This window comes from Grammomys surdaster, unplaced genomic scaffold (genome assembly GCF_004785775.1).
Source record: "Grammomys surdaster isolate TR1022 unplaced genomic scaffold, NIH_TR_1.0 174, whole genome shotgun sequence".
Taxonomy (NCBI): domain Eukaryota; kingdom Metazoa; phylum Chordata; class Mammalia; order Rodentia; family Muridae; genus Grammomys; species Grammomys surdaster.
Window position 1 is genome coordinate 4,044,862 of NW_021604622.1, and position 25,328 is coordinate 4,070,189.

A 25,328-nucleotide genomic window follows, 5' to 3' on the forward strand; every position below is an offset into this window, starting at 1 on the left:
TTATAATCTAAGTATTATATATTATGTTTGCTAGTAATATAGTAATGGTAAGTTTTTGCTTTTGATAGTGTATTATAAATATTTATGTGCCAATTCTTATACGTACAAATGTATAACAAGCAACACTCAAAATTTAGCATTAATTATAATTTTATGATCCACTCCTAGGGTTCTGGATTCAGCAGATCCAGAGAAGGACTGTTAATGTTGGTGCTGCTTTTGTAGGCAATCACATTTGAAAATTCTAGTGCTAAAGAAATAAGGGGGGCCAGGGGAAGGGGACATAATAGGACATTATGCCTATAAATAATTAAAACTAATCCATAAAAGAAAAAACATGTATATAAGGGACATTATGAATTCAAGCCTGGAACACACTGAGAACTCATCACACTCAGGACTGAGTAACAAAAAAACTTCCTTGAATCTACACAATCTATTCTTAGGCTATAAAGAAAGAATGTGTAGGGCTGGATGATAACAGTTCAAGTAGCAGAACACTTGCCCAGAATTCACAAAACCTTGGGGTCAATTCCCAGCACCCCATACACTGGCCTAGAGACACACGCCTGTTATTCAGCACTGGGAGGTCATCTTCAACTACAGACTACATAGCAAGTTTGAAACTGACCTGGACTTAGTCCCTGTCTCTTTTTCCCACACCAAAACCAAACAAACAAGTAACTATTTATACATTAATTTAAATCCTTTATTTCAATACCTGTTTTAAAATTCGTTCTATAGACCCTTGATCCATCTTGCTGGTGACAGCATCTTTTCTCAGCCGCGCAGCGACAGTCCCAAGGTAATCAAGAGATGCCACTCTTAAAGCCATCTCTGTTGACTTATTACTGAACTGATGAACCTAAACAGCAAAGATAGGAGACTACTGATTAACAACTTCAAAAGAATAAAATTCTGTTGCCTACAAATCATTCTCATAGTTTCAGGATAGTATTATTACTTTTTCAAGTTTATCAAAATTTAAATTTCTAAAGTTTTGAAACAATTTATATTGCACAACTCCAACTATACTTTAAAATGAAGAAAGAAAGCACAGTATTTCTTTCCATTATATACATTGTACTATGAGGACTTAAAAGTGCTATGATTTTAAAAATAATCTAAAAAATGAAAGACTATTCTTACTAGTTAGTTTCATGCTTTCAAATGGGTAACTGTAATAACTCAGGACTCATAGTTGAGATGTTTCAAACCAACAATGTAACAAATACAAGCCCCCACCCCATAAAACCATCTTAAAAAGCATTACTATTATATGTAACAAAATCAAAGGGCTAAAATTCACATTTTTGCTTTCTACAAGTATTGACAATATAATGTACAGTTATACACATGCAAAAATAGATGCAATGTTCATGTTCTTACACATTCTTAAAGAATTCATCATCTGTGAATCAGAGTATATCCTCATTAGTTGTCTTCTAGTAATTAATAATCTTTAAATGCTATACTCTTACCAACAGTCTCCCTAACAAACTAAGGAGTAGTTCAGCAGCTGGCCACTCGGGCTTATTGACTGTTGAAAGAAGGTCTTGAACAAAATTTTCAAAAAGTGGTCTGTAATCTTCTTCACCTTGTTTACTACCACATCTAGTCAAAAAAAAAAAATGAAAATGATGTTCATTTTCATAATGTGTGAATTTTGTTAAGTAGATTCCCCCACACCTGTATTTAGTAACAAGATGTATAAGAGTACGTTAAATGAGCTCCAAAAAAATCATCTATTTCTTCAACTGCATTTGCCATGAATTGTAAAGAATATTAACTGATATTATCATTACCCTCTGGAAGTTATAACAATTCTTAACAGACAGTTTTTCATACAATTATCATTAATTCTCATGAACCTTCAGTAACCTCTTTCCATAAACTTTGCTTTATAAGCAGAATGCCTCAAAATTTTCTAACCAAAAATTCTAGAAATTCAACAATGAAATACTTAAATTTTGGGGGTTTAAGAGAAGCAAATTCACATATTTTTAGATTTTTAAATCTCTTCGTCATTTTAAAGGTCAGGTGTATTTGAGGGTCTGGTAATGGCAGAAAACTTGATTAATCTTTTTCTACAGAGACCACTCCACACTGTGGAAAATAAAACCACACTGTTGATCTTACTCACTTTTTAAGGAAGATGGAAAGAAAGTTTTGGGCTGTTCTCATAGCTGTTTCATAAGAGTTAGTAATGACAACATCCTGATCAACCTAGAATGAGAAAAACAAGTTTGTAAAGAGTGATGGTTTGTTTATGCTTGGCCTAGGGAATGGCAGGACTAGAAGGTGTGGTCCCGTTGGAGTAGGTGTGGCCTTGTTGGAGTTGGTGTGTCACCGTGGGCATGGGTTTTAAGAGCCTCACCCTAGCTGCCTGGAAGCCAGTATTCCACTAGCAGCCTTCAGATGAAGATGTACAAATCTCAGCTCTGTCTGCACCATGCCTGCCTAGATGCTGCCATGCTCCCACTTTGACAATAATGGACTGAAACTCTGAATCTGTAAGGACACCCCAATTAAATATTGTCCCTTATAAGACTTGCCTTGGTCATGGTGTATGCTCACAGCAGTAAAACTCTAACTAAGACATAAAGATAGTAGAAATCATGGTTAACTGAGGCCAGCTGCTACTGCCATAGATTATCAAACAGAGATAATACATTTAAGTATTTAAGATATTCTTTTATACAAAATAGGAGAAGCCACAGATTGCATACTAAACACATGTTAAAACACAAATACTTATAATCAATGGTATAATTCATTTAAGTTTATTAAAAATGAGAAAAAAAATATGTATCAATCCACGGCTGAAAAAAACTGATAAAAACAGAGAGAGCATAGCAGACTTGTACAGTAACTTGCAATGGAACTATCACCAAGGTGAAAGTGTGGATGGCCTCCAGTAAAGGTATGTATCCCAGAACAATCTTAGCTTTAAGTTATGATAGAATTGTTACGTGTCAAAAAAAAGGATCAAAAAGAATCTGGCAAAAAATGTTGAGTAAAAAACTTAGGTGTTGTGGTGTGGTCTGTTGCTAGGCACTGTGATGCTAAGTTCTGTCCTGAAGGTCTAGCTGCCTCGGAGTAAATTCTCCTGTTACCAGCTTTAGCTGTGCAAACTTTTTCCTTCATTTATAACTATTGGTTAAATAAAAATGGCTACAGCTAATTATTGGAAGAATTAGAGGTAGGCAGGTTTTGAATTACCTACTTGGGGGTTATAAAGAGAGGAGGACATGGGAGAGGAGAAAGTGGCCACAAGAAGAGATGGACCATGAGCACATGGCCAGGAGAAACAAGAAGCATATGGGGAACACCGCTGGGGAGGTGGCCAGGCTAGCACTTAGAGCAGTAGATTAGGTGTTACCGCCAGTAATTGTCAATGCCAAATGAACAACCATGGTCTGAGTCTCATTTATTTGTAAACTAGTCAGGGATAAGTTTAAATTGGTATAAGTACAATTAGCCATAAAAATGTCACTATAATTTATGTGTAAATTATAAAGCAAACCAACTTATTAAATCTCTCTACAAAAACAGAAAGAAAGATACTCATGACAATGGTCACCAATGATCAGAAAGGGAAAGTTAGACTAGGCTAATATAGGGTAGAGAAAAACAGAGACCTTTCATATTTTGGACTACATTTACTACATTAATTTTGTATGGAACACACATATATACTGTTTATACTATAAACTATTCATATTTCTTTGAAACTATATAATCTAGACCCAGGCATCGTGATGCACAGCTTTAATCTTTGCACTGGGAAGGTAAAGACTTCCTTGAATTTGAGGCCAGCCTTGTCTATACAGTGAGTTCCAGGACAGCCAAGGTTACACTGTGAGACCCATCTCAAAAACAAAACAAAACAAAAAAAGAAACAAAACACCATACAGGATCCAAAAATAAGTACTGCTACAATGTGTAAAACCAAAAGCAAACCTCAGCTGTGAGTTACTATCAGAGAACATGAAGTCACTTTCCATGTCAATTACATAGTGATCATGTGCATGCACACATGTATGCTTAACTCTAACATTTACGCTGACATCCATTTCTCAGTTGAGTTTCACAGTTGCCACAGTGAGTATGTCTGGGTGTTGTTAATGACTTATGTGTTTCGTAGTATACAAAAGAGAGTCAGAACCAGGACTCATTTTCTGTGTAATGCTCAACAAGAAACCTAAACCCCAGTCATAAATCCATAATTAAGAATTTCAGTTTTCAAATTACAGAAAATAAAGGTGTCTATAATCATTATAGTTATAAGACCTTTAAATAGTTCCTTACTTTTTTGTTTGAGTCTTCTTCTGAATTAGGATCCTTCTCTGATGATGGTAAGTGAACTACGCACTGAATAAGTTGTAAAACTAGTGCTGTAACCATCTGAATATACATAGGTTCTCCATCCACATCACTACTATTTAACCTTTAATGAAGAAGAAACAATTTAAGTCACACAATATAAAAAGAATCACATATTATATGATCCATTACCACCTGAAACTTCCAAAATGCTTTCTTTATCACCATTTAGTACTCTGACAGTGTTATTAAGTACAACTTCATTTATTTTATAGATATAAAAATTTTGTTGTTTTGTTTTGCCTGCATGCATGACAGCATGGAGCATCAGATTCTCTGGAACTGGAGAAACAGTCATGAGATGCAATATGGGTGTTGAGAACTGAACCCAGGTCTTCTGGAAGAGTAGCCAGTACTATTAATCACTGAGCCATCTATCCAGCCTCAAGCATAATTTTTAAAACTGGTTTGAAAAAAAACACCAAATAATAAATATTCATGAGAGGTAAAAACAGTATTGAATATAAAATTTTGTATTTGTATGCATTGCAGATAAAAACTTAAAGAATAAATGAATAAATTATAACAATAAAAGTCTGAGGTTTTCCAAATACCCATGTATTTTGGTCCACATCTACCAAGTAGGGTAGTGATCTGGTATTAAAACCACCTACATAGATGTGCATATGTCTTCCTTTAGAGTAAAGGCTGGTGCAGAACTTGCTATGTAGAACTTACTAGCCTTGAAATTGTAGCGATCCTCCTTGCTCTGCTTCCCAGGTGCTGGGATTATAGGCATGCACTACTATACATGGCCCTAGTTAACTTAAAACAAAATAAATGTATTTAATTTATTTATTCATTCACTTATTGTTTGTGCACGTGTACACCTGCTACCATGGAATGTGGCATTCAGTACAACTTTTAGGGAATCAGTTTTCTCCTTCCAATATGTGGAACTCAATATCTGAGTTCCAAGGTTAGAACTCAGATCTTCATGTTTGGTGACAAAGGGCTTTTACCCACTGAGGAATCTTGTTATTTTCTCAATTCTTAATTATTTGTGCTAGAGAATAAGATTATATTAAACTCAATGTCCAAGTGTTTTAGTTACAGGCACTGTAGGAGTGAAGAATCCATCTGTATGTTGAGCACTTTTCTTCAGTTGAACAGATGTTTATCAATATATACTTAGTTCAAAATATGATTTTACAAAACTAACCAAAAACACCCCCTATATACCAGGGCAATGCACTTAATCATCCGGAATAATAATGACTACCTATGATAACAGACAATAAAGTTGATTACAGCAGTGAATAAGTCATTTATGAATGTGTTTAGTGATTAAATAGTATTTAATCTGTGTATATTCTCTGTTATTTTAAAAAGTTTTATTTTTATGTGTATTGGTATTTGTGTTTTGCTTGAATATAAACCTGTGTACCATGTGCATGCCTGGTGCCCATAGAGACTTTCTTTATATATGTATAATAGGTGTTTTGTATGCATGTATATCTGCATTTCATGTGCATGGGTGGTGCCCTGCAGAAGGCAGATGAAGGTGTCATATCCCCTAAAACCAGGGTTACTGACACTTGTGAGTTACCACGTGGGAATCCTTCTCTGGAAGAGTAGCCAATACTATTAACTTCCAAGCCATGTCCCAAGCCCTTCTACATTATCCTTAAAGACATTTTTTCAGCTCTCTAAAATACTATTGAATAGCTTAGCACTGTCTAAAAGATTAAGTCCAGCTTTCTTATCATAGCTCATAAAATCAATTTAAAATTGTCTTCAAAGTCTTTTGAACCACGTTTCTTATGCTTTTTTTGTAGTTCATTTTAATCTCTAGAGCTTAGAAATGTTTTTGCTGTTGCAAGTGAAAGGAGAGACTTCTATTGGGTCAAGAATGCTACTAAGCACATGGACAGCACAGGAAAGCCCTGGACATGTAGGCATTAACTGGTCCAAATGTTAACAGAGCTCAATCTGCCACAGATGCTTTTACTTCAGGACCAATGAATATCATTAAGTCCCCTAAATATGCTATATTATTTCGCATATCCAAGCTACCTATGGAGAACTTCTTTTATATAAACATCCAGAGATAAACCAGACAGGAATGAAAAGTATATGACAGTTCAAATGTAAAGTTCTTCAAGGTAGTCACATTCTACCATAGTTACCTGAAATTTCTTAAACTTCTCTTGCTAGTTGGTAATCTTGCAAGTGAAGTAAAAATTTCTTCCAATATTAACTGCCTATGCTTTTCATATCTTGAAAATACCTGTTTAGTAATTATAAAATTACAAATTAAACTTATTATGGCAGAAAACACAATAAAAACAGTATCATGAAATAAGGATTTGTATTACTTGAAGAGAAACCCAAGTATACATGCTATTCAGAATTAAAATGTTTTCAACATGTTAAACAATAGTGATCTAAAGAAATACATTCAAATGTTACTAATTTTCCAAAGTGAGAGAGACTAAAGTTTTGTTTAGAGAGACATGATAGTTTGGATAGGGAAATATGACAAGATTTAGAAGATGTTAAATCACTCTGGTTTTTACAATAAAGTTTGTTACATTTAAAATTAAGTTTTTCAAATTCAAGAAAAACATAATCAATGAAACCAAATTCTCAGTTAATGAAATCTAACAGGGCTAAAGTGATACTTATTGTGTAACAAATCTAATAGAAAACAGGAATCTTTCATAATTTTTGGAAATCTGGACCAAGTGATGACAATCTTATTTCATTCGTGGGTAACTGAAATTACGAAGTGATTATACTTACTGCAGTGACTAACTTAATGGCACACAATTGTAGTTCACTGACATTTTCCACAAAAAATGGTGTTATTCCCATTGATGAAACCTGAAAAATTAAAGATTATTTAGTAAATGTCTCTAGATGACTCCAGTAACACTGTTCCTTATTATATTCTAACACTCATATTTCAAAATACCCAGAGAGCATTTTCTTTTTTGTGACCTAATTAGCATGTATTTCCTTCTATAGTCTTTTCGTTCATATTAAATAATTTGTTTCTCAGTTGCCATTTCTCTAGTCTCTACATTTTAAACTGAACACTATGAGAATTAAGGAAAAACCATTTTGTTTTCATGGATGAAAATATTCCAACATCTTAAAAATTAACTTATTTTTCATAGAAATTAGAATTTAGAATTTATATATTCTTCCCTCTTCAGCTCAGGATGCTTCCTTTAAAATATAATGGAATTTCTATTTTCTTCAATTTACACATAACATATTCTCAGTGGGTACACTGTGCTGGTATTACTACTGAGTGAACACAAATATACAAGACTGAAGATTTCTTATGCCTAAAAATTTACAAAATGCTTAAAAAAAAAACAACGTACCTGAAGAATTGTTGTGTCTGTAAGAAGCTGTATCTCTAGCAATTCTGATAAACTGCTAACAATGTCACAAACTTTGTTATAAAGCATTACTATTACTCTCTGCTTATGAGTAGAACATTTAGCCCGTTTGGCCTTTGAACTTAATAACCCTCCTAAAATAAAAGAGAATTCAAGGTAAGAAAAACATTAACTTTTAGCATTCTCCCATGGACATTACTAATATGATCTTCTAAATTAAGGAAAAACAAATAATTCAGGGTTTTACATAAAAATAGTGCCGCAACTAACGATGACTATTAATTAAAAGAGGAAATAATTCCTTAGTAGCATTGTACTGGAGCGTTCTTAGAGTAAGTGGCTACTATACTGAATTTTCTTTTTTCCCTTTTTCAAACAGGATAATATGACTATATTTCTCCTTTAAATTTCTTGGCATTATATTACACAGTAAGAAATCAAACTGTACACACACTCAACCATTTTAGTGATCACATCAAGTAAGCTATGGAGATAACAGTATATATCTTGAATCAACTCATTTTGCAGATTAGTATTATTTTGAGCTAGATTAGAAGGAAGACAAATATTACCCAAATCTATTATTATCTGGAATTTTTTCTAACTGAAAAAAATTAATTCAATTATAAATACTGGTTGAGTATCTCTTGTTCAATCTTTAATCTAAAAATCATGAATGCCATAATACAAAGCTTTCTGTGCACCATCCTAGTCCTTAAAGAGTGTTTAAGGTTTATAGGAACCAAATTTAGTTTCTAGAAGAACAGAAAACACTCTTAACTGCTGACATCTTTCTCTAGCCCTTCAAAGACTTTTCAGATTTCAAAGCATTTTGGATTTTCAGATTAATGGGTGTTCAGCCTATAGATGTTAAAGTAATGTAATAGTTAGTGAAGATTTTATATTCCAGTCAAATATAAAAATCAAAGTCAATGTATATTATACATAATCTACTAATCTGGGCCAATTAAAATCTTCTTCTGATTCAATTAGCACTGAAAATTTACAATGAATAACCAAACCAAACAAAAGAACAAAACAAATCTCCAGTATAAAGGGTAAACTAACCTCCATGTGGATCTAATCTGTAAACAGGGTCATACTGGGGGTAGAGTGTGTTCTGTAAGTGGAATTTAGTGTACTGTATGACTCTCTCGATGACGTCCTCGATGTACACGGCTTTCGGCATGTTAGGGGACGTCATGATGTTGATGGTGGTCAGACAGGCATCTGCTGACTTTGTGACTCTTTCCATAATTAGGTCTCTCCACAATCTTTCTTCTTCTTCAGTATCATTATTCTATAAAACAGATCATTGTTAGTAAAGTGGGAATAAAATACATATACAGCTTTACAATATTAATAAAACAAAGATATATAATTTTCATCAGTGGGAGAAACAATCTATTATCTACAATCTTAACAGAATACTAAAAAAAAATCTGGAATAAAGTACAAATAATGTATCCTTTTAGCTTTGATTAAAACAATTTTTTTTTCTTTTTTTGTTTTGAGGTAAGATCTCACTTTGTTGCCTAGGCTGGCCTGGAACTCTCCAGGCTGGGTCTGAACTTGGAGCAGTCCACCTGCCTCTGTCTCCTGAGTACTATATTCTAGGCATGCACCACCGTGACTCACTTAGGCAAGACTTTTGTTAATATTTGTGTATACTGTTTTTGCTATTGCTTCAGCATTTTCAAACACAATCTACTCTTCTTCCTATCTAGATGACACTAGATGACACTCCAAAAATAAAATCATAGCTACCTTTATCTTTGGTGTGTTTCATCCAGAACTAAGATTTTAACTTCAACTATACTGAATAAGAATTAATTTTGTGACTTGGGCATAAACAAGATAGTTAAACTAAGTTAGAACAAAGGAAGAATTAGCAAGTGAAGAGTTTTTATTAAAAAGCAGTAAAATGATATGATGTAATTATTCCCAATATCTGTTTTTATTTGTTTGTTATCTTGTTACAAGGTCTCTCTATGCATCTCTGGCAGGCTTGAAACTTGCTATGTTGTCTAGGCTGTCTTTAAACTGTCTCCAAATGCTAGGGTTACAGGTATATGAGCCACCCTGATCAGCCAAACATCTATTTTTTCAGCACTATTTTTGAGACAGTTTATCACAACAGAGATATACAGAGTACTTATGAACTAATATTTTCTTTTTTTTTTGGGGGGGGGGGTTCGAGACAGAGTTTCTCTGTGTAGCCCTGGCTGTCCTGAACTCACTCTGTAGACTAGGCTGGCCTTGAACTGGCCAGAAATCCACCTGCCTCTGCCTCCCAAGTGCTGGGATTAAAGGCATGTGCCACCACCGCTCGACTAAACTAATATTTTCTAAAATGGAAAATTTAACAGTTGATATTAGTCTTTTATTTTATACATTAGCAACCTAACATTACAATTAGAATGCTAGAATATAAATCTTCCTATCACATTCTTTTTAAAACTGAAATACGAACTTTATATTCTGGGATTACTTCTGAGCTTCATGTATGACTCATGTTCTCTACCACTGAGCTACACTGCAATCCTAGAACTCCTTTCTCCATGGTAGTCATTACACTTCCTTAGTGAAGTGTCTAAGGAATCGTGAACTCGACATTGCCGATGCCATGTGTTCCCGCGCTTCCCCCTCTCCACACAGCTTGATTCAAACCTGGTTAAAGATGAGCTCAGGGGATAGATTGTTTTCTATCACACAGAGGTCCTAGTTCAATACTCAATACTAATCACACATACTCTCTCTTACTCTCCATTAAACAAAACCTCAAAGTAAAATTCCTTCCTTAGACTAGATAGAAAAGATGCCACTGACTGCAGATGAAATGGGGAATGGCTACCATGCCTGCCATGCCACCACTCAGGAGGCTTAACTAGGGGATGGAGAGTCCAGAGCCAACTTGGGTTACATAAGACTTTTAAGACGTCTTAAAATCATCAACAACAATTTTTCTATAGGTTTTTATTTCATGTAGATCACACAGAAATCATATACATTCTGTAACAATTTTCTCATGAGATAGTTTAGTGCATGTATTAAAGATAGACATGTATGTATATATGTAAATGAGAAGTACAAAAGTGCTAAATTAAGTGCTTATTGCTAGATGAGAATATGTTTAATTATGTTCTAGAAATTTCCGCAGTAAACACACTAATAATTGTAATCAGGCATGTTTTAAAGACAGACTGTCTCTACACAGCCAAGACTAGCCTGGAACTTGTCATCCTCTTGCTTCAGACTCCTAACTGGTGGGATTATATACACATCACAACCATCTCCAGCTAAACTTTTAAAAATAAATTTAGCTCAAAACTGTCCACGGATTTTATGGTTTTTATTCAATGCCTATTGATGTCTACACTTGCATTCATTAATGTTAAAAACAAGATGAGTATAAATGCAGTTTGTTAAATCTACGACAATACTAGGTAGACAGTCTAAACAATTTAGTGAATTGACAAACTACTGTAATTACACTGCATCTATTTTGATATAACCAAAATTTAAATGTAGAAATTGTTGTAATTGATAATAGTTTACTTACAATGCCGCCGTGTATAGAAACTTACATTTGTCTTTATTGTTCTCTTTGGTAACTCTTTTTTGCACGTGTGTACGTGTTTGTGGGGAGGGGGGCATGTGCATGTGTGCTGGCTTGTGTTTGTGGAAGCCTAAAGTTGGTGTCTTCCTTTTTACTTATGTGACGCAAGGTCTCTGCTGGACCCCAGAACTTGCCAAATCTAGATAGTTTCACTTGCCAGCTTATTAAGAATGCCTATCTTTCTTCCCAAGAGAGGAAATTACAGGCAGCCAGCAATGCTTGCCTAGCTTTTATGCTGATTCTGGGGTCAGCACTATGGTTATCATGCTTCTGGGGCCATCTCCCCAGTCCTATGGCAACACTGTTAATAGACAATTCATATTAAGATCACTAAAAGTGAAATTTTAGTAGAAATGTTAAATGAATGTAATTAGTAATTTGAAGTAACAAATTCAAATGAAATTTGGAATTTGTTTAGTAAGTAAAAGTTGTTTGTGGAAAAAAGTTTATGCATTAAAAATGTGTTCTAGTTAGCTTTAACTGTCCATCTGAAAGAGCCTAAAGAAACCTGAGAAGAAAGTCTCAAGTGAGTAACCATCCTACATGTCAGTGACAGATGGTCTTGACTTTTAATTGCTGTGGAAGACCCAGCCCACTGTGGACATCCCGTCTCTAGGCAGATGGTCCTCGGCTGTAAATGAAAGCTAGCTAAGCAAGAGCCTGGGAGCGAGTCGGGAAGCAGCTCTCCTTCGTGGTTCCTGCTATGACTTCCCTCAATGACGGATGGTGACCTCAAGTGTAAGACGAAATAAACCCTTATTTCTCCCGAGAGTTGCTTTTCAGAGTATTTTTATCAAACCAACATAAAGAAAACTAGGACATTTAACAATATCAGGTGTAAAATTCTTAACTTACATGGTTTAACAAAGTGGAAAGCTTGGATCCATCCTGAATATTCTTCTCCAATATATTTAGGACTTTCACAGTTTTGTCAGTTGAAAGCTAAAAGGAAATACAAGTTCTTTTATCACTCACTAGTAAAAGTTTCAAATTACTCAAACAATCTAAATATTTTTCTTTAGCCTATGGAAGATATAACATTATCATTCTTTTAAATAATAGTAAAAAACAAAGTTTCCTCTTTAGAACATCCACTCAGTTCTGACTTAAAAGAGTAATCATTGCTTTGTAAAGACAGATTGTTGAACACAGAGTGTTCATGGCTCCTAGCTCAACGCATACCATAAATTCAGGCAAGCTTGGGTTTATTCTGATGGCTCTGCCCTCTGGTCTTTGGCAGTGACATTCAACATGCACATGAAAACATACAAACAAATGACAAAATTTAACAGCGCCACGTTATCCAGCAAGTTTTTAAAAATTCAAGATGGGGGGTGGGGAGGGCAAGTCTAACTATTTTGAATACGAAGCATGAAATTTTGAGTAATAAAATTAGGAAGATGGCTGGGCAGGGGTGAGGCATGCCTTTAATCCCAGTACTCAGGAGGTAGAGGCAGTCAGATCTCTGTGAGTTCAAGGCCAGTCTGGTCTAGGGTTACACTTACAAACCTTGTCTTGAGAAACCAAAAAGGTAAGGAATGTGAAGTAATACTAGTCTACTCACTGAATAGTATTTCTTTAAGGTTTCTAGCACACAAACTAGGCAGAAAACCAAACAGATCAATACTTGGGCCTAGCTTGTTTACTGCTGCTGGCTTAGAGAAGACTGCTCCTCATCATACTGCTTTAGATTATCTTAGAAAAAGAAAACTGAACTTAGCCTTGTTGCCAAAAAAAAAAAAAACCCAAAAAACCCAAAAAACCAGAAACACAAAATCAAACAACAAAACAAAACAAAACAAAATCTACATTTAGTCAACAGTTCGTGAATTTGCCTTCTGAAAAAGAAATATTAGCTGCAAGTACTTACTGAACTGATAATGACTAAGATTGGCATTGGTATCTCCAAAACATTTTGAAATGGTCTTACAAACAAAATCAACCAATAACTCTTTAGCTATATATAGTATTATATCCCAGAAATACATTCTTTCTTTTTAGATTATTATTACATTGGATTCCCTGAAACTGAGCAACAGCTGACCAGCCATGTGGGCACTGGGAACCGAGCACAGGTCTTCTGCAAGAGTAGTGAGTGTTCTAAACTGCTGAGCCATCTCTCCAGCCCCAACCCCTAAATTTTTAATTTATTTGTTTATGTTTAAATAGATAAATTCTTGGGTCACTATATGGTATTTCTAGCTTTAAAAGTCAATTTTATGGAACACTGATTATTTGGAAAGTGGGTAACATCTGAACATCAAAAAGACATAAACTGATCTTGAGTTCATTACCAGCCCCACACATGGAAGGAGAGAACTACCAACTGCAAGTTGCCCTCTAATCTCCACACTCATGCCACAGAGTGTATGGACTTTCCCTGACCACACGCAAAATAAGCAAATAAATAAATGTAAATTAAAAATTAAAAATTAAAACACTAATATTTTACAGGCCATGTTAAAATTATAAAATTGAAAATTAAGCTAAAATTATGAAATTGAAAAGTAAGCATCCTTAAGGTATTCATTTTTAAAGTGAAGATATAATCATTTAATAACTGTTATGAGTCTAGAAGAATAAGGAAGCAATGTAGACTAGGAAACTAAAGACTCAGAGTACTAATTCTGTACTAGAGAGTAATTAGAAGGGGAGGGGAACTGTATCCGCATACTAGTCAGGCAGTAATTTAGAGGGTTAATGGCAGATGGTAAATGCAGTGGAAGACCACTTCTTGATGCTTTGCTATTCCATCAGAAGAACAAGATGCCCCTGGGAAAGAGGACTGACCAAAGCCTACAGCAATGAGGCTATAAATGTTAACAGCAATTAACCAAACATGCCACATTCTATTGGCACCCCCAAGTAATGGTACTTTTACAACCGCAAAGGACTAAAGTAACCACAAAGAAAAGTTTAGTATATTTCTGTACTGAATAATATACATATTTGACAGAGTGAAGTCACAGGCCATTCTTCTATCAATGAATACGTAAGTTTGTTTAGAATAATCTGTACTCCTGTTTTACTAATAGATTTTTCTAAGACAAAATTCATTTAGACTCTGAGATGTGAGTTTTCTTTTTAATATGTCTTAACTTTGTAATTTACCCTGAAAACTTTAATTTCACATGCCATATATTAAGAAAAATGTAAAGTTTTACTTTGCTGAGATACCTTGTCCATTATACCCATGGCTTTAATTTTAGCAGATTCACTCCCAAGTTCATTAAGCTGATGTTTTCCTAAAAGCAGTTCCTGAGGAATTTCATCATCATCACCTGAAAAATCAAGCCAATCAAACATAGTTATGTTAAAGAAATAGCTAAGACTGCTAAATTAATAAGCTTTTAAAATAAAATTTTGATTGCATATATAAAGAACCCTAACTGGTTTCCGAGAGGCTCTGTAAACCACATGTAAAGCATAACCAAAGACAGCAGGGGTGAAACTAGAGCTTTAGACAGGGGAGACAGGCAGCCATCCTGTCCTTACTATGGTAGACATAGTGCTGACACTTGTCAATCATGCTCTCTGCCACAGGAGGCTGACCTGGATGATCTAAATCAACAATATCTCATGCCCTCTAGCTTCTGTGTGGGTTCAGACAGTAGGGTGCCCGGTTAGAAGACCAGAGAGAAGAGTGAGGTCAGGCTATTTATATCCTCATTCTGTCCTTCAAGGTCTCCTCCACCATGCTCATCTAAAAAGTACTGCTTCTTTCAAGATACAATATAATTTTTTCCTATTGAGTAAGTTTTGGAGATTTCTCTATTTAATTCTTTTGGGTAAAGGGGCAATAAACAGCTCCATGGCTGTTAACCTGAGGTTCTGGCACTATCTTTCTCAATATTTATAGTTACACTGTTTTATAAATAATAATTTCTTTGGTAAATAATTCTTCCCCATAATATCCTAATTTGAGAGTTGCTGTTTTTATTTTTGGGATTCTATATAATATAGAAGATAATTTCTTAGCATAGAATTTCTTTGAAAAGATGAAACAGATATTCCAAATACTCAGAATGGTACTTTGAGTAAAAAAAAAAAAAAAAAAAAAAAAAAACAAAACTTTACAAATAGTCACTACACTTTTGAAGATGACTTCATATAAAAAAAGAATCTGTACAGCTTTCATATACACATTAATGAAGGTGGTGTATGATGCTTTAGAGTAGGTGAAACAATATATTCTTTCTTTCTTTCTTTAGTTTTTTTTCGAGACAGGGTTCCCCTGTGTAGCCCTGGGTGTTCTGGAACTTGCTCTGTAGACCAGGCTGGCCTCTACCTCAGAGATCTGCCTGCCTCTGCCTCCAGAGTGCTGGGATTAAAGGCGTGTACCATCACGCCCAGGTCAGTCAAATATTCTAAACAGTGTTCTTAACACATGCTGCTACACTTACAGATATAATTTACATCTTATCAAACTATACAAATATATCATTACCCAACTGCATTTTAGCTGGTGTTCTATTTAATTTTACATACTGTATTATTTCTTCTTTTATCAGGGGCTCAGGTTGGATATATGACTGCACCTAGTATCCTTATATAGTCCAACAGTATAATGAATGAACCGATGAACTGATTCCAATGTCTGCAAGTCTCTTACTATCCGGGGGATATCCAGGAATTACGTGCAGAAATATTTCTTGATGCCCTACTGTAGAGGCAGTGTTCTCAGGACTTAAGATAGCCACCAACTTGGAGATTATGTTTTACAGTAGTTTTAGTTTGATAACATGAAGTCACACTAGATTTCAAGTTTCTTCATAGTATATATTATGACTGTATTTTCTACAATATCTTACAATAAACTAGACACAAAGCGATAAGTAAAAAAACCCTGTAAATTGCTTTTACCAAATGCAGTAAAATCCATATCTTCTAAATTATCCAAAATATTCTCTATTGAGGCTGTAAATCTCTTAAAAGTTGAAGAATCCATCATTTCTGCAAGAGAGAAAAAAATTATGCTTACATTCCAAGCAGTAAGTAAAACTGAAGATTAGAAAGCTAAGCTAAAATGTTACCTTCAGGTGTTAGTTTTGGCTCATAAGCTTTCCTTTTCTTTTGTTTTTCTTTTTTCTTCATTTTTCTAGCAACTAAAACAAACAAAAAGAAACACTGAAATTCAAGAACTATACCACAATGAAATGTTCTTCAAAGTCAGAAGAGGAAATAGAAATTGGTTTTAGAGACCCACTGGAACTGATGAATTACCCTCACTAAGGCTGGGAGGAGGAGAGTAATCTTCCATATCGGAATCTGACGGACTTCGGTTCCGGTAACGACCACCACCCGAACTCCTCCTTCCGTCATGTGAGTGGCCACTTCTCCTATGATCCCCAGAGCTTCTTCTGTCACGCTCTTCGTATTCCCAAGCTTTATCGTCATCTTTTTTATGCCGTTTTCTAGAGGCTAGAAGCAAATCCCCATGACAAATAATTTACCTCACTTTAAAAGACTGTTAAAACTTGCACTTTACAATGAACTACACCTTTATTCTGTTGGTCTATGAAAATCTGAGCCATTCATCTATCCAGAAGATTAAATTATGGTATAGAGAGGATACCATGAATTTTACCATTACGTTATCTAAAACTAAAGATTTGTACAAGTCAGCTTGCTAATAAACCGATAGGAAGGTTCTGAGAAATTAAAATACAGTGTACATATTTCAGTGAAGGGTTTCAGCACATTAGTAAGAAGTATATGTAAAATTCAGATTAAGACTTATAAAACAACCTTTATTTAGACTTTTGGTTAAAAAACAACCACCATTTATATTTTTTGTCAGAAGAAGGGTTTGGGGGGGGGAATAGTCAACTTTTGAGATAGTGTTACAGAATATACGTGACCAAATACTCCATCAATTAACAGCTAAGTTATACTTACAACTTAGCAATAAACTCCAGAGACTCTGATGACCTAACATCACAAACCTACAGAGATAGTATATATCAGAACTGCAAACACTAACACACTGAGATAAGTCTCCAACAATTGGCATGCTAAACTCAAGGAAAGTTCTAAACTTACGCATGCTTCGGAAGCATGTTTATATATGTTACCTTCAAAGTTCCCCCCATCTTTCCAAAGTTTATATGCATTCTGCTAAGATCATCAATACTGACAGGAGGAGCCACTGTGGCAAGGAATTTCATCTGACATATCAACTGATGTATTAAGTTGAAAAACGACTCTGAGCTTTAAGAAAGGGTTACATTTCAGTATTAAAAAATGACAGTTCTGCAGTGAAACTTAGAGGCAGTGCAAGCAAAAAATACATACTACACCCGGTCTCTGGTGTAGGCACCACCAGTTAAAAACAAGGTAGGACTGATGTATCTGTCCTACCTTGAGATTACTACAACAGTATTTAAAAATATTTATTTGTTGTTTATATTGTATGTGTATGTGCATGTAGCTCAGAGGGCAGCTCTGCATAGTCCGTTCTCCCATCCCAACTTTTATGTGGGTTCTGGGGTTGAATGCAGGTCGCCAGGCTTGTGTGACAAATGCCTTTTCACTGATGAACCATCTAGCTGGTCCCTATATCAGTTACTACAGTAACAAATTGCTGGTGACTACTAGTCTATTTTTTTTTTAACTCCTTCCTTCTTCTGACTGGCTTCTTCTATGAATTCCTAACTATAATCAATACAGAAATATTAAGAGAAACCTCTTGAACCCACTACGAGGCTTAGATTTAAGGATGTCAATCTGGCTCAAGCACCCTATTTATATTTGTGTTGGTATCACTATGTGTGGACAATAAATGTCTAAATGCATAATTATTCCTACTCATGATCTGGTTTGCTTTCTGGTACTAAACTCTAGTATGGACAGAAAACGGTAACTTTGTCTTAAAAGAGTTGTTATTGAAAACAGCTGTATGTAAGTGAATATATTCAAATCTTCAATAATTTACTTCATAACTAGGTGTGAGTTTGGTTTAGTTATAGACTATGTGAGGAGAGGCAGGACCTCCTCATGTTTATGATTAGGGTATGCTCAAGAACACTATTTAAACAACTTGTTTCATTTATTAGAGAGAAAGAGGGAGAGAGATTCACTTAGATGGGTCATGTGTTTAATATTCACTAAACGTTTTGCAACATTTCAACAATTACTGAATTGTCTACCAAATAAGGAACTAACAAAGTTGCTCAGAAGGAGGCATGCAATAATGTCAAGTATGAGACCTTATGCTTACAAACCAAAATTACACAAACTATTTTACTCTTTCTATATTTTAATTAATTTAAAAAAAAAGCTATATTCACCCTTCAATTCTATCATTAGAAATTCTTGATAAATCTTGCAGTTATTAGAAATGATACAATATGCTGCACTCGTCATTCTTTAGAGGCCTTAGAGCATCTTTCTGTTCCATTCATTAAAGTTCGGGCAGTTTGGATTAAAACAGAGTGAATAACCCCACAATGTTTGTAACACACTATGTGTTCCACGAGGTTAGCACCATCCCAATTAGTAGGCTAGCTTGTTAATTTCTCTCACTGCTCTAGAAAAAGCAGAGGAAGGATAGGAGCACAAATGAAAGACACAGGAAGTATGATTCAGAGTTCTCTATCTCCCCTTACTGAATTTTAGTGCTCCCCTCATTTCCTTCATCCTCCCCCTCTACCTTTTCCTGGTACCAGTGACCTTATATTTACCTTATATTTGTATTCTGGTTAAGTTCATATCTGTTAACTTCAACCTTCAAACAGATTCTTTGGTTATTTATTTATTTACAAATAACAATACTATTTCCTTAATCCTTAGATTTTAGTAAACCAATTTGATTAAACTTCAATGAAATCCTAAATTTCACAAAGTCTATCTCAAAACAACATAATTTGTCCAACTACTGTTCACATGATACTCTTAAATTTTGTACTGTAGTACAAAATTTTGGTTACTGTTATAGCAAAATGACAATTTGGTTCTTTAATGTCAACTACCAATTGAACATCTTTCAACAGTCAAATCAGTAGACCCTTATTTTTTATACTTTACTAGATTGAAATAAACCAAGTAAAACAGTAAACCATTTTGGTATCTTTTTAAAAATCTAGAGAAAATTTCTTTTCTCATAGAAGCCTAAATACTCTTAATAATACTAATATCAGCTTTCAGTATACCTGGGCACAGCTATATGGCACCCATAATCTTAGGGTGAGGCTTTACACTTCCATGAAATGAGACAATATCTCTCATAACAGAAAGAAAAAAGTTGTGTCTACATTGATGACATAGGTGTGGCTTAACCTTTCCCTATTTTGCAGTTAGTAGACATTTCTGATTATATTATCCTTTGCTTTTATCATTCAGCAATTTCATAATCCACACCAAGTTAGCAATGCAGGCAGCCACGCAAGCAGCTAGAGATGAGGTGAAATTTATAATGAAGTTCCAAGTAAGGAATTTAGAAATGTTGAAAGAATAGGGAAGAAGGAGTAGACAAGACGTGCAAATAAAAGGAATTGGGTTTTAGGGTCAACACACTTCCTTTGTCTTCTTCTCAGAGCTAACCATGTCCTCATGTCACCAAAATGTTTGATTATAATTAAAAAAAAAAACTTTAGCCATTTTAATATACTGTATTGTTAATACATCTCATAATAATACAAATTATAACAATCACACATGTCAGATTATCTTTGTTGTATATTTCAATTTTAAAAGTTAAAATTTGTTCAGTATCATAGTCTACTGCTCTAGCTGAAGAGCTCACAATTTTGAAAGGATGAGAAAAATGAACATTGATTAAAAACTTTGGAGGAGGTGAAGAGCTTCCATCGGCAATATACACTTAAAAATGGCAGCATGCATCTGTCCTTCCTGCCCTTGCTTGTCACACCTCAATCTACAGACACTAGGTGGAAAAGGTAGAACACACTGGTGGTCTTCCCACTTCTTTTGGTCATTATGACTAAGTCAGTTGGCACACAAGTGAAGATCTCCCATAGTCTGTTTCCACTGAATGCCGTTTAAGTCAAACAAGGTTGCTGACCCCTCTTGGCTAGGCTCAATTCTCTTGCTCCAGAAGAAGGAAGATAGGGATAAAAGAGAAGAACTTTTTCAGTGGACCAGTAGGAAGACAGGCGAGGTATAGCAAGTCTAGTGCAAAGACAGGTGATCACAGTGTTGTAGAGAGGTAGCTGTGTAGTGAAGAAGCCAGCTCTGGAAAACAGTGAAACAAGGGAGGAATTCCAGGACACAGCTGGGCAAAAGGAGAAGCCAGGTCCAAACCACACAGATAATTCACAATGTGGCTAAGCCATTCATAATTTAGTGATAGTATGGTTTTAAATATTTCTTTATCTGGCTATCTCCTACGTGTCCTTCCAGACTCAAGTGTCACCTCTTCCAGTAAGCACTCTCTGAACCCCCACTGACATCGATGCCAGTGTGCTTGCACAGCACCCTGCATCTATGGTTACCATTTGTAGTACAATTATTACAGACCCCCCAACAGACAGAGACTGTGAGATAGGGGCACATTTTTAATTTGCATTTTAATTTTCAACGCCTACTATACATCAGGAGTCCAGTACAGGTTAAATACAAATAGACACATAACGGGTGTTTTCTATTACTAAGTAAACTCATCTAAATTTTTTCTTGGTGCCAACTGAACTCATCTTTCATACAATTTTAAAGTATAAAGAAAAAAACTTGCTATCCTAAGTTATTAAGAATTAAGGTAACTATGCTCTTGTTAACCCCCAAATTATGTTACACATATTAATCTGCCTTTAATTCCTAAAGACAGTTAAATGATACTTACATTCAAAAGCTTCATCACTATCATTATCTTCATCTGAACTGATTTCAGCATATTTTGGCTTTTCATTAACTGTGCTACGCTTGCGTTTGTTCATTTTCACACGTTCACAAAGTGGCATGGTAGATTCAATTTCTGCCAGGAGTTCAGGGGGCAATTCTTTTAACACTGATTGATCTATACTACCTATTAATAAAAGGCAAGAAAGAAATTTAAATCTGAAGATAAAAATTTTAACCAAAGTAGCAGTATAAAATAAATCTTTTTACAATTATAATATTAACCCTAAACATAATAAATTTTTATCTATGTATATAATTATATAACAACTTTAAAATTGACTTTATTACTATAATAACAAAGATTAACAATAGTGGCCTCTTGTCCATGTTACCTCTAAGTTACACTGTCATACTTGTGTTGTGTCTTCACTAGGTCTACAGTAGGCCTCCATAGCCTGAGACTAATGCAACCTTCAGTATACTTGGTAAGATGGAGGACACTTACCAACTCCATCTTCCTCTATAATTCTGACAGTTGCCTAATGGTGGTTGGGTAAGAGCTTTGTATATCTTTACATGTCACTGTCTAATTGAGAAGCAAATTAGTACCTTTAGCATCATAAAAATTTTCTTTGTAAGGACAAAACAGTGAACACTTAATTAAAGAAAATAGAAGTCTATAAAGTAGGATTAATATACCAAAATATTTAAAAATGCTTATACCTGAAAATAGTAAATAAATTCAAGTCTGTTATGAAATAGTTTCTTCACTTTTCCAATAAAAGAGTAATGACAAAAAAAAAATCTATCTACAAACTTTATTAAGAGTCATTACATCTTACCATGTAAACCTAGAGACATAAGCATTCATACAGTTTCTATGAAGAAAAAGTGTTAGTATTATTTTGACAGTTTAAAAATAAAGTAGAAGTAGCAAGCACTATTTTTCAAGACAATTTATCTTTAATGACTAATAAAAGTGACAGATAATTTTTACCTAACTTTACTTACCATGTAAACCTTGGTGTAGAAGACCAGAATTGATTATCTTATATGAAAGATTTTATAAAATGAATCAAATAGTTCTTTAATGGTTTATAGCAGGAAACGTTAGTAACTGATAACCAACATTAACACTACCTCTTGTAATATTCAAGTAGTAGTGCTTATATAAAAGAAAAAATAAATCACACCAGAAAAGGAAATAGGTATCAAGATATATTTGCAAGTCTCAAGATCTATAACATCAGTTAAGACACATAATGCAATACCAATTTTGAGAATATACCAGTTGCTGTTCTCAAGGTATTACTAAATATCACAAGGCCTCTAAGTCTTCTGCTTTGCTACCACCAAGACAGACAGACAGACAGCAGGGAGCTGGTGTAAATGCACGATACTTAGTGACTGTAGGGTTAGCAGAAGGCTCAACTAGGGACTCAAATCTCCAGCGAGTGCATGGGATGATGGACAGCTTGTAAACACAAACTCTCAAGGCCACAAAAGGCTGGCTTCAGAGAAAGAATCTTTTTGTTTCCCCAGAGCTGAGGACCAAACCTAGGGCCCTGCGCTTGCTAGGCAAGCGCTCTACCACTGAGCTAAATCCCCAACCTCAGCAGATTTTTTTAAAAAGACTTATTTATACATGTGAATCCACTGTCACTGTTTTCAGACACACCAGAAGAGGGCATCAGATCCCATTACAGATGGTTGTGAGCCACCATGTGGCTGCTGGGACTTGAACTTCTGGAAGAACAGTCAGTTCTCTTATCCGCTGACCCAGCTCTACAACACCCCCCCCCCCCCAAAGCACTGCCGATATATGTTTGAGCACTAACTTGAGAAAAAACAATAGAAAACTGGGAGAAAAACGGTATACTTTTGGCATGGAGGCTCATATATGAGTCAAAACTAAGTAACGGAATAAAATGTTAGTGGTCATCAGTGTAAGAAAGAGTATATGTTCATAATTCGGGTCACAGAGCAAGGGACACAAGAGTAGAGAGGGACAACACACCAGCGTGAAAAGTTGCCTTCATTTTGTTTAAGAACTTAGAGATCTTGAATGCTGCCTGGAAACCTAATTGTGGTTCAGAATTCCACCCCTGGCCCCCTCAAAAGGCGGGAAGAACAGCCAGCAGCCATTTCTCTGTGGCTGTCAGAAGAGTTATCAGGGTAGGCTGTACAAGTGTTCTCTCTGACAGCATCTAAGCAGGACTCCTAAAAGTTACATAACTCTGCAATTTATCAACTGCTGAGTCTTCCTCGTAATTTCCTAGTATTTTTCTTTTTAAAAATTATGATTTATTCACTCTGTGGAGTGTATATGTAAGCAGGAACACACATGCCACACATACAGCATGTGTGGAGGTTAGAGGACAACTTTATGGAGTTTATTTTCTTTCTCTGCTGTTTGGTTCCCGGGGTTGACTTAGGTTGCTTGGTTTGGTGTCAACTACCTTTATCTGGGGAGCCATTTTACCAATCCCTTACCCAGTAATTTTCAAGTACTGACTAATAAGCCAGTTGGAAAATTAGGTTTATTGATGTTCTTTCACTCACTCACTCACTCACTCACTCACTCACTCACTCACTCTCTCAGTCACTCAGTCACTCACTCACTCACTCACTCACCCACCCACCCCCTCGCTCCCGCCTGTCTCAAGTTCTAGGATGACATGCGCCATCTCACTGGGAATTTTTATGGTTCTGAGACTATTTTTAATGATTCAGGCTCTGCTTCCAAGTTCCTCATGTATATATACCATCTTCTGACTCCTGCTCACTCAGACTCCACTCAAAGTATAAAAATACAAATACAGCAAATAGTGTTCAAACTCTTAAGCAATACCACAGTTGAATATTTATTCAATAAAATTAAAGAGCCACACTGAAGATTTTTAGTTTTAGCCACTATAACTTTAAAATGTCCCCAAATAAGGAACTACAAAGAAAGCAGATCACACTAAAAAGTAATTACAAAGATGGTTGGTACTAAAATAGCAGTATTTACAGAAAAAGCTTGCTGGCCTCTCATCCTTGCTGTATTACACTTAATAAAATTAAACAAAGTGATGGCTATTGTGGTGGTGGAATCCCTATATAATCTACAAAGTCAGGGCCATTACAAAATCATCTGTTATTGGGGGAGAGGAGTTACTGAGCATTAAAACTAGTATCTTGAGCCTGTCAGGTAGGTCTTATAAAGACAGACACCAAGGAATGAGTTTACTTATACCAACTGAAAGACTACTAGCATAAATGATACAGGCAAAAACCAAAACAACAACAACAAAAACCCAAACCAAAAAACGACCCAGTACTAGTGTTATACTAGTTTTAATTTTGATACCAGCAATACAAAAAATTTCAATGTTCAGTTGCCAAATTACTACATGAAAGACTGTTAGAACACGCTTTCTGGTAAGTAATTATGTAAATAAGATATCACTCAGGACAGAAAACTAAGAGTTAGAGGTCATATGACCCTGCCTCTGCTGTGTACATATAATGATAGGAATGAAATACAGCAAGGGCATCCTAAATATACAATGCTTACAAAAAATCTACACATAAAAACATTTTAAAATAGGATTGGATAAACTCAGTACAACTGGATTGGCTACATTCTTATATAGATTATAGCTCTTATTGAAACAACTGGACAAAGCAGAAGAAAACTGGTTTCTCAGTTTTCAAAGATGAATGTATTAAGCTTTGAAAGGTAATTATTATTCAAAGTATAAATTCCATTATTTCTAGTACTATAATTTATATAATATAAATTTAAATGAGAATCTTAAAATATTGAAACATTAGAAGCCAGAGAACGTTGGTGGGAAAGGTAAAAAGGCCCATATTTAAAATACACATTTTATTTATAGTACAATATCAAGTAAGTATTTATTATCTTAATGTCTGCACAGATTCCCCCCCCCCCCCCCACCGTCTTGCTCTGGCCCTGCTCGATCCGGCCCAAAGGTTTTATTTATTTATTTTTTTATTATGTGTAAGTACACTGTAGCTGTCTTCAGACATCCCATAGGAGTGCATTAGATCTCATTAGGGATGGTTGTGAGCCACCATGTGGTTGCTGGGATTTGAACTCAAGACCTCCGGAAGAGCAGTCAGTGCTCTTAACCACTGAGCCATCTCTCCAGCCCTGCACAGAT

At 35.1% G+C, this 25,328-nt stretch overlaps 1 protein-coding gene across 2 annotated transcripts in view; it reads right to left on the reverse strand.

Annotated features, from left to right (window-relative positions):
- The window catches only part of Nipbl (NIPBL cohesin loading factor), a 155,768-nt gene that overhangs the window by 38,005 nt on the left and 92,435 nt on the right, over positions 1-25,328 (reverse strand). For both annotated transcript variants that reach the window (XM_028767700.1, XM_028767701.1), the window contains exons 11-24: positions 21,158-21,340; positions 16,582-16,779; positions 16,392-16,463; positions 16,222-16,311; positions 14,536-14,639; positions 12,214-12,300; positions 8,808-9,039; positions 7,722-7,873; positions 7,132-7,212; positions 6,516-6,616; positions 4,312-4,450; positions 2,144-2,226; positions 1,482-1,614; positions 722-865 (exon numbers count right to left, since the gene is read on the reverse strand). In XM_028767700.1, the coding sequence (XP_028623533.1) occupies positions 722-865; positions 1,482-1,614; positions 2,144-2,226; positions 4,312-4,450; positions 6,516-6,616; positions 7,132-7,212; positions 7,722-7,873; positions 8,808-9,039; positions 12,214-12,300; positions 14,536-14,639; positions 16,222-16,311; positions 16,392-16,463; positions 16,582-16,779; positions 21,158-21,340 (1,799 nt within the window). The remainder of the gene's footprint in view (positions 1-721; positions 866-1,481; positions 1,615-2,143; positions 2,227-4,311; positions 4,451-6,515; positions 6,617-7,131; positions 7,213-7,721; positions 7,874-8,807; positions 9,040-12,213; positions 12,301-14,535; positions 14,640-16,221; positions 16,312-16,391; positions 16,464-16,581; positions 16,780-21,157; positions 21,341-25,328) is intronic.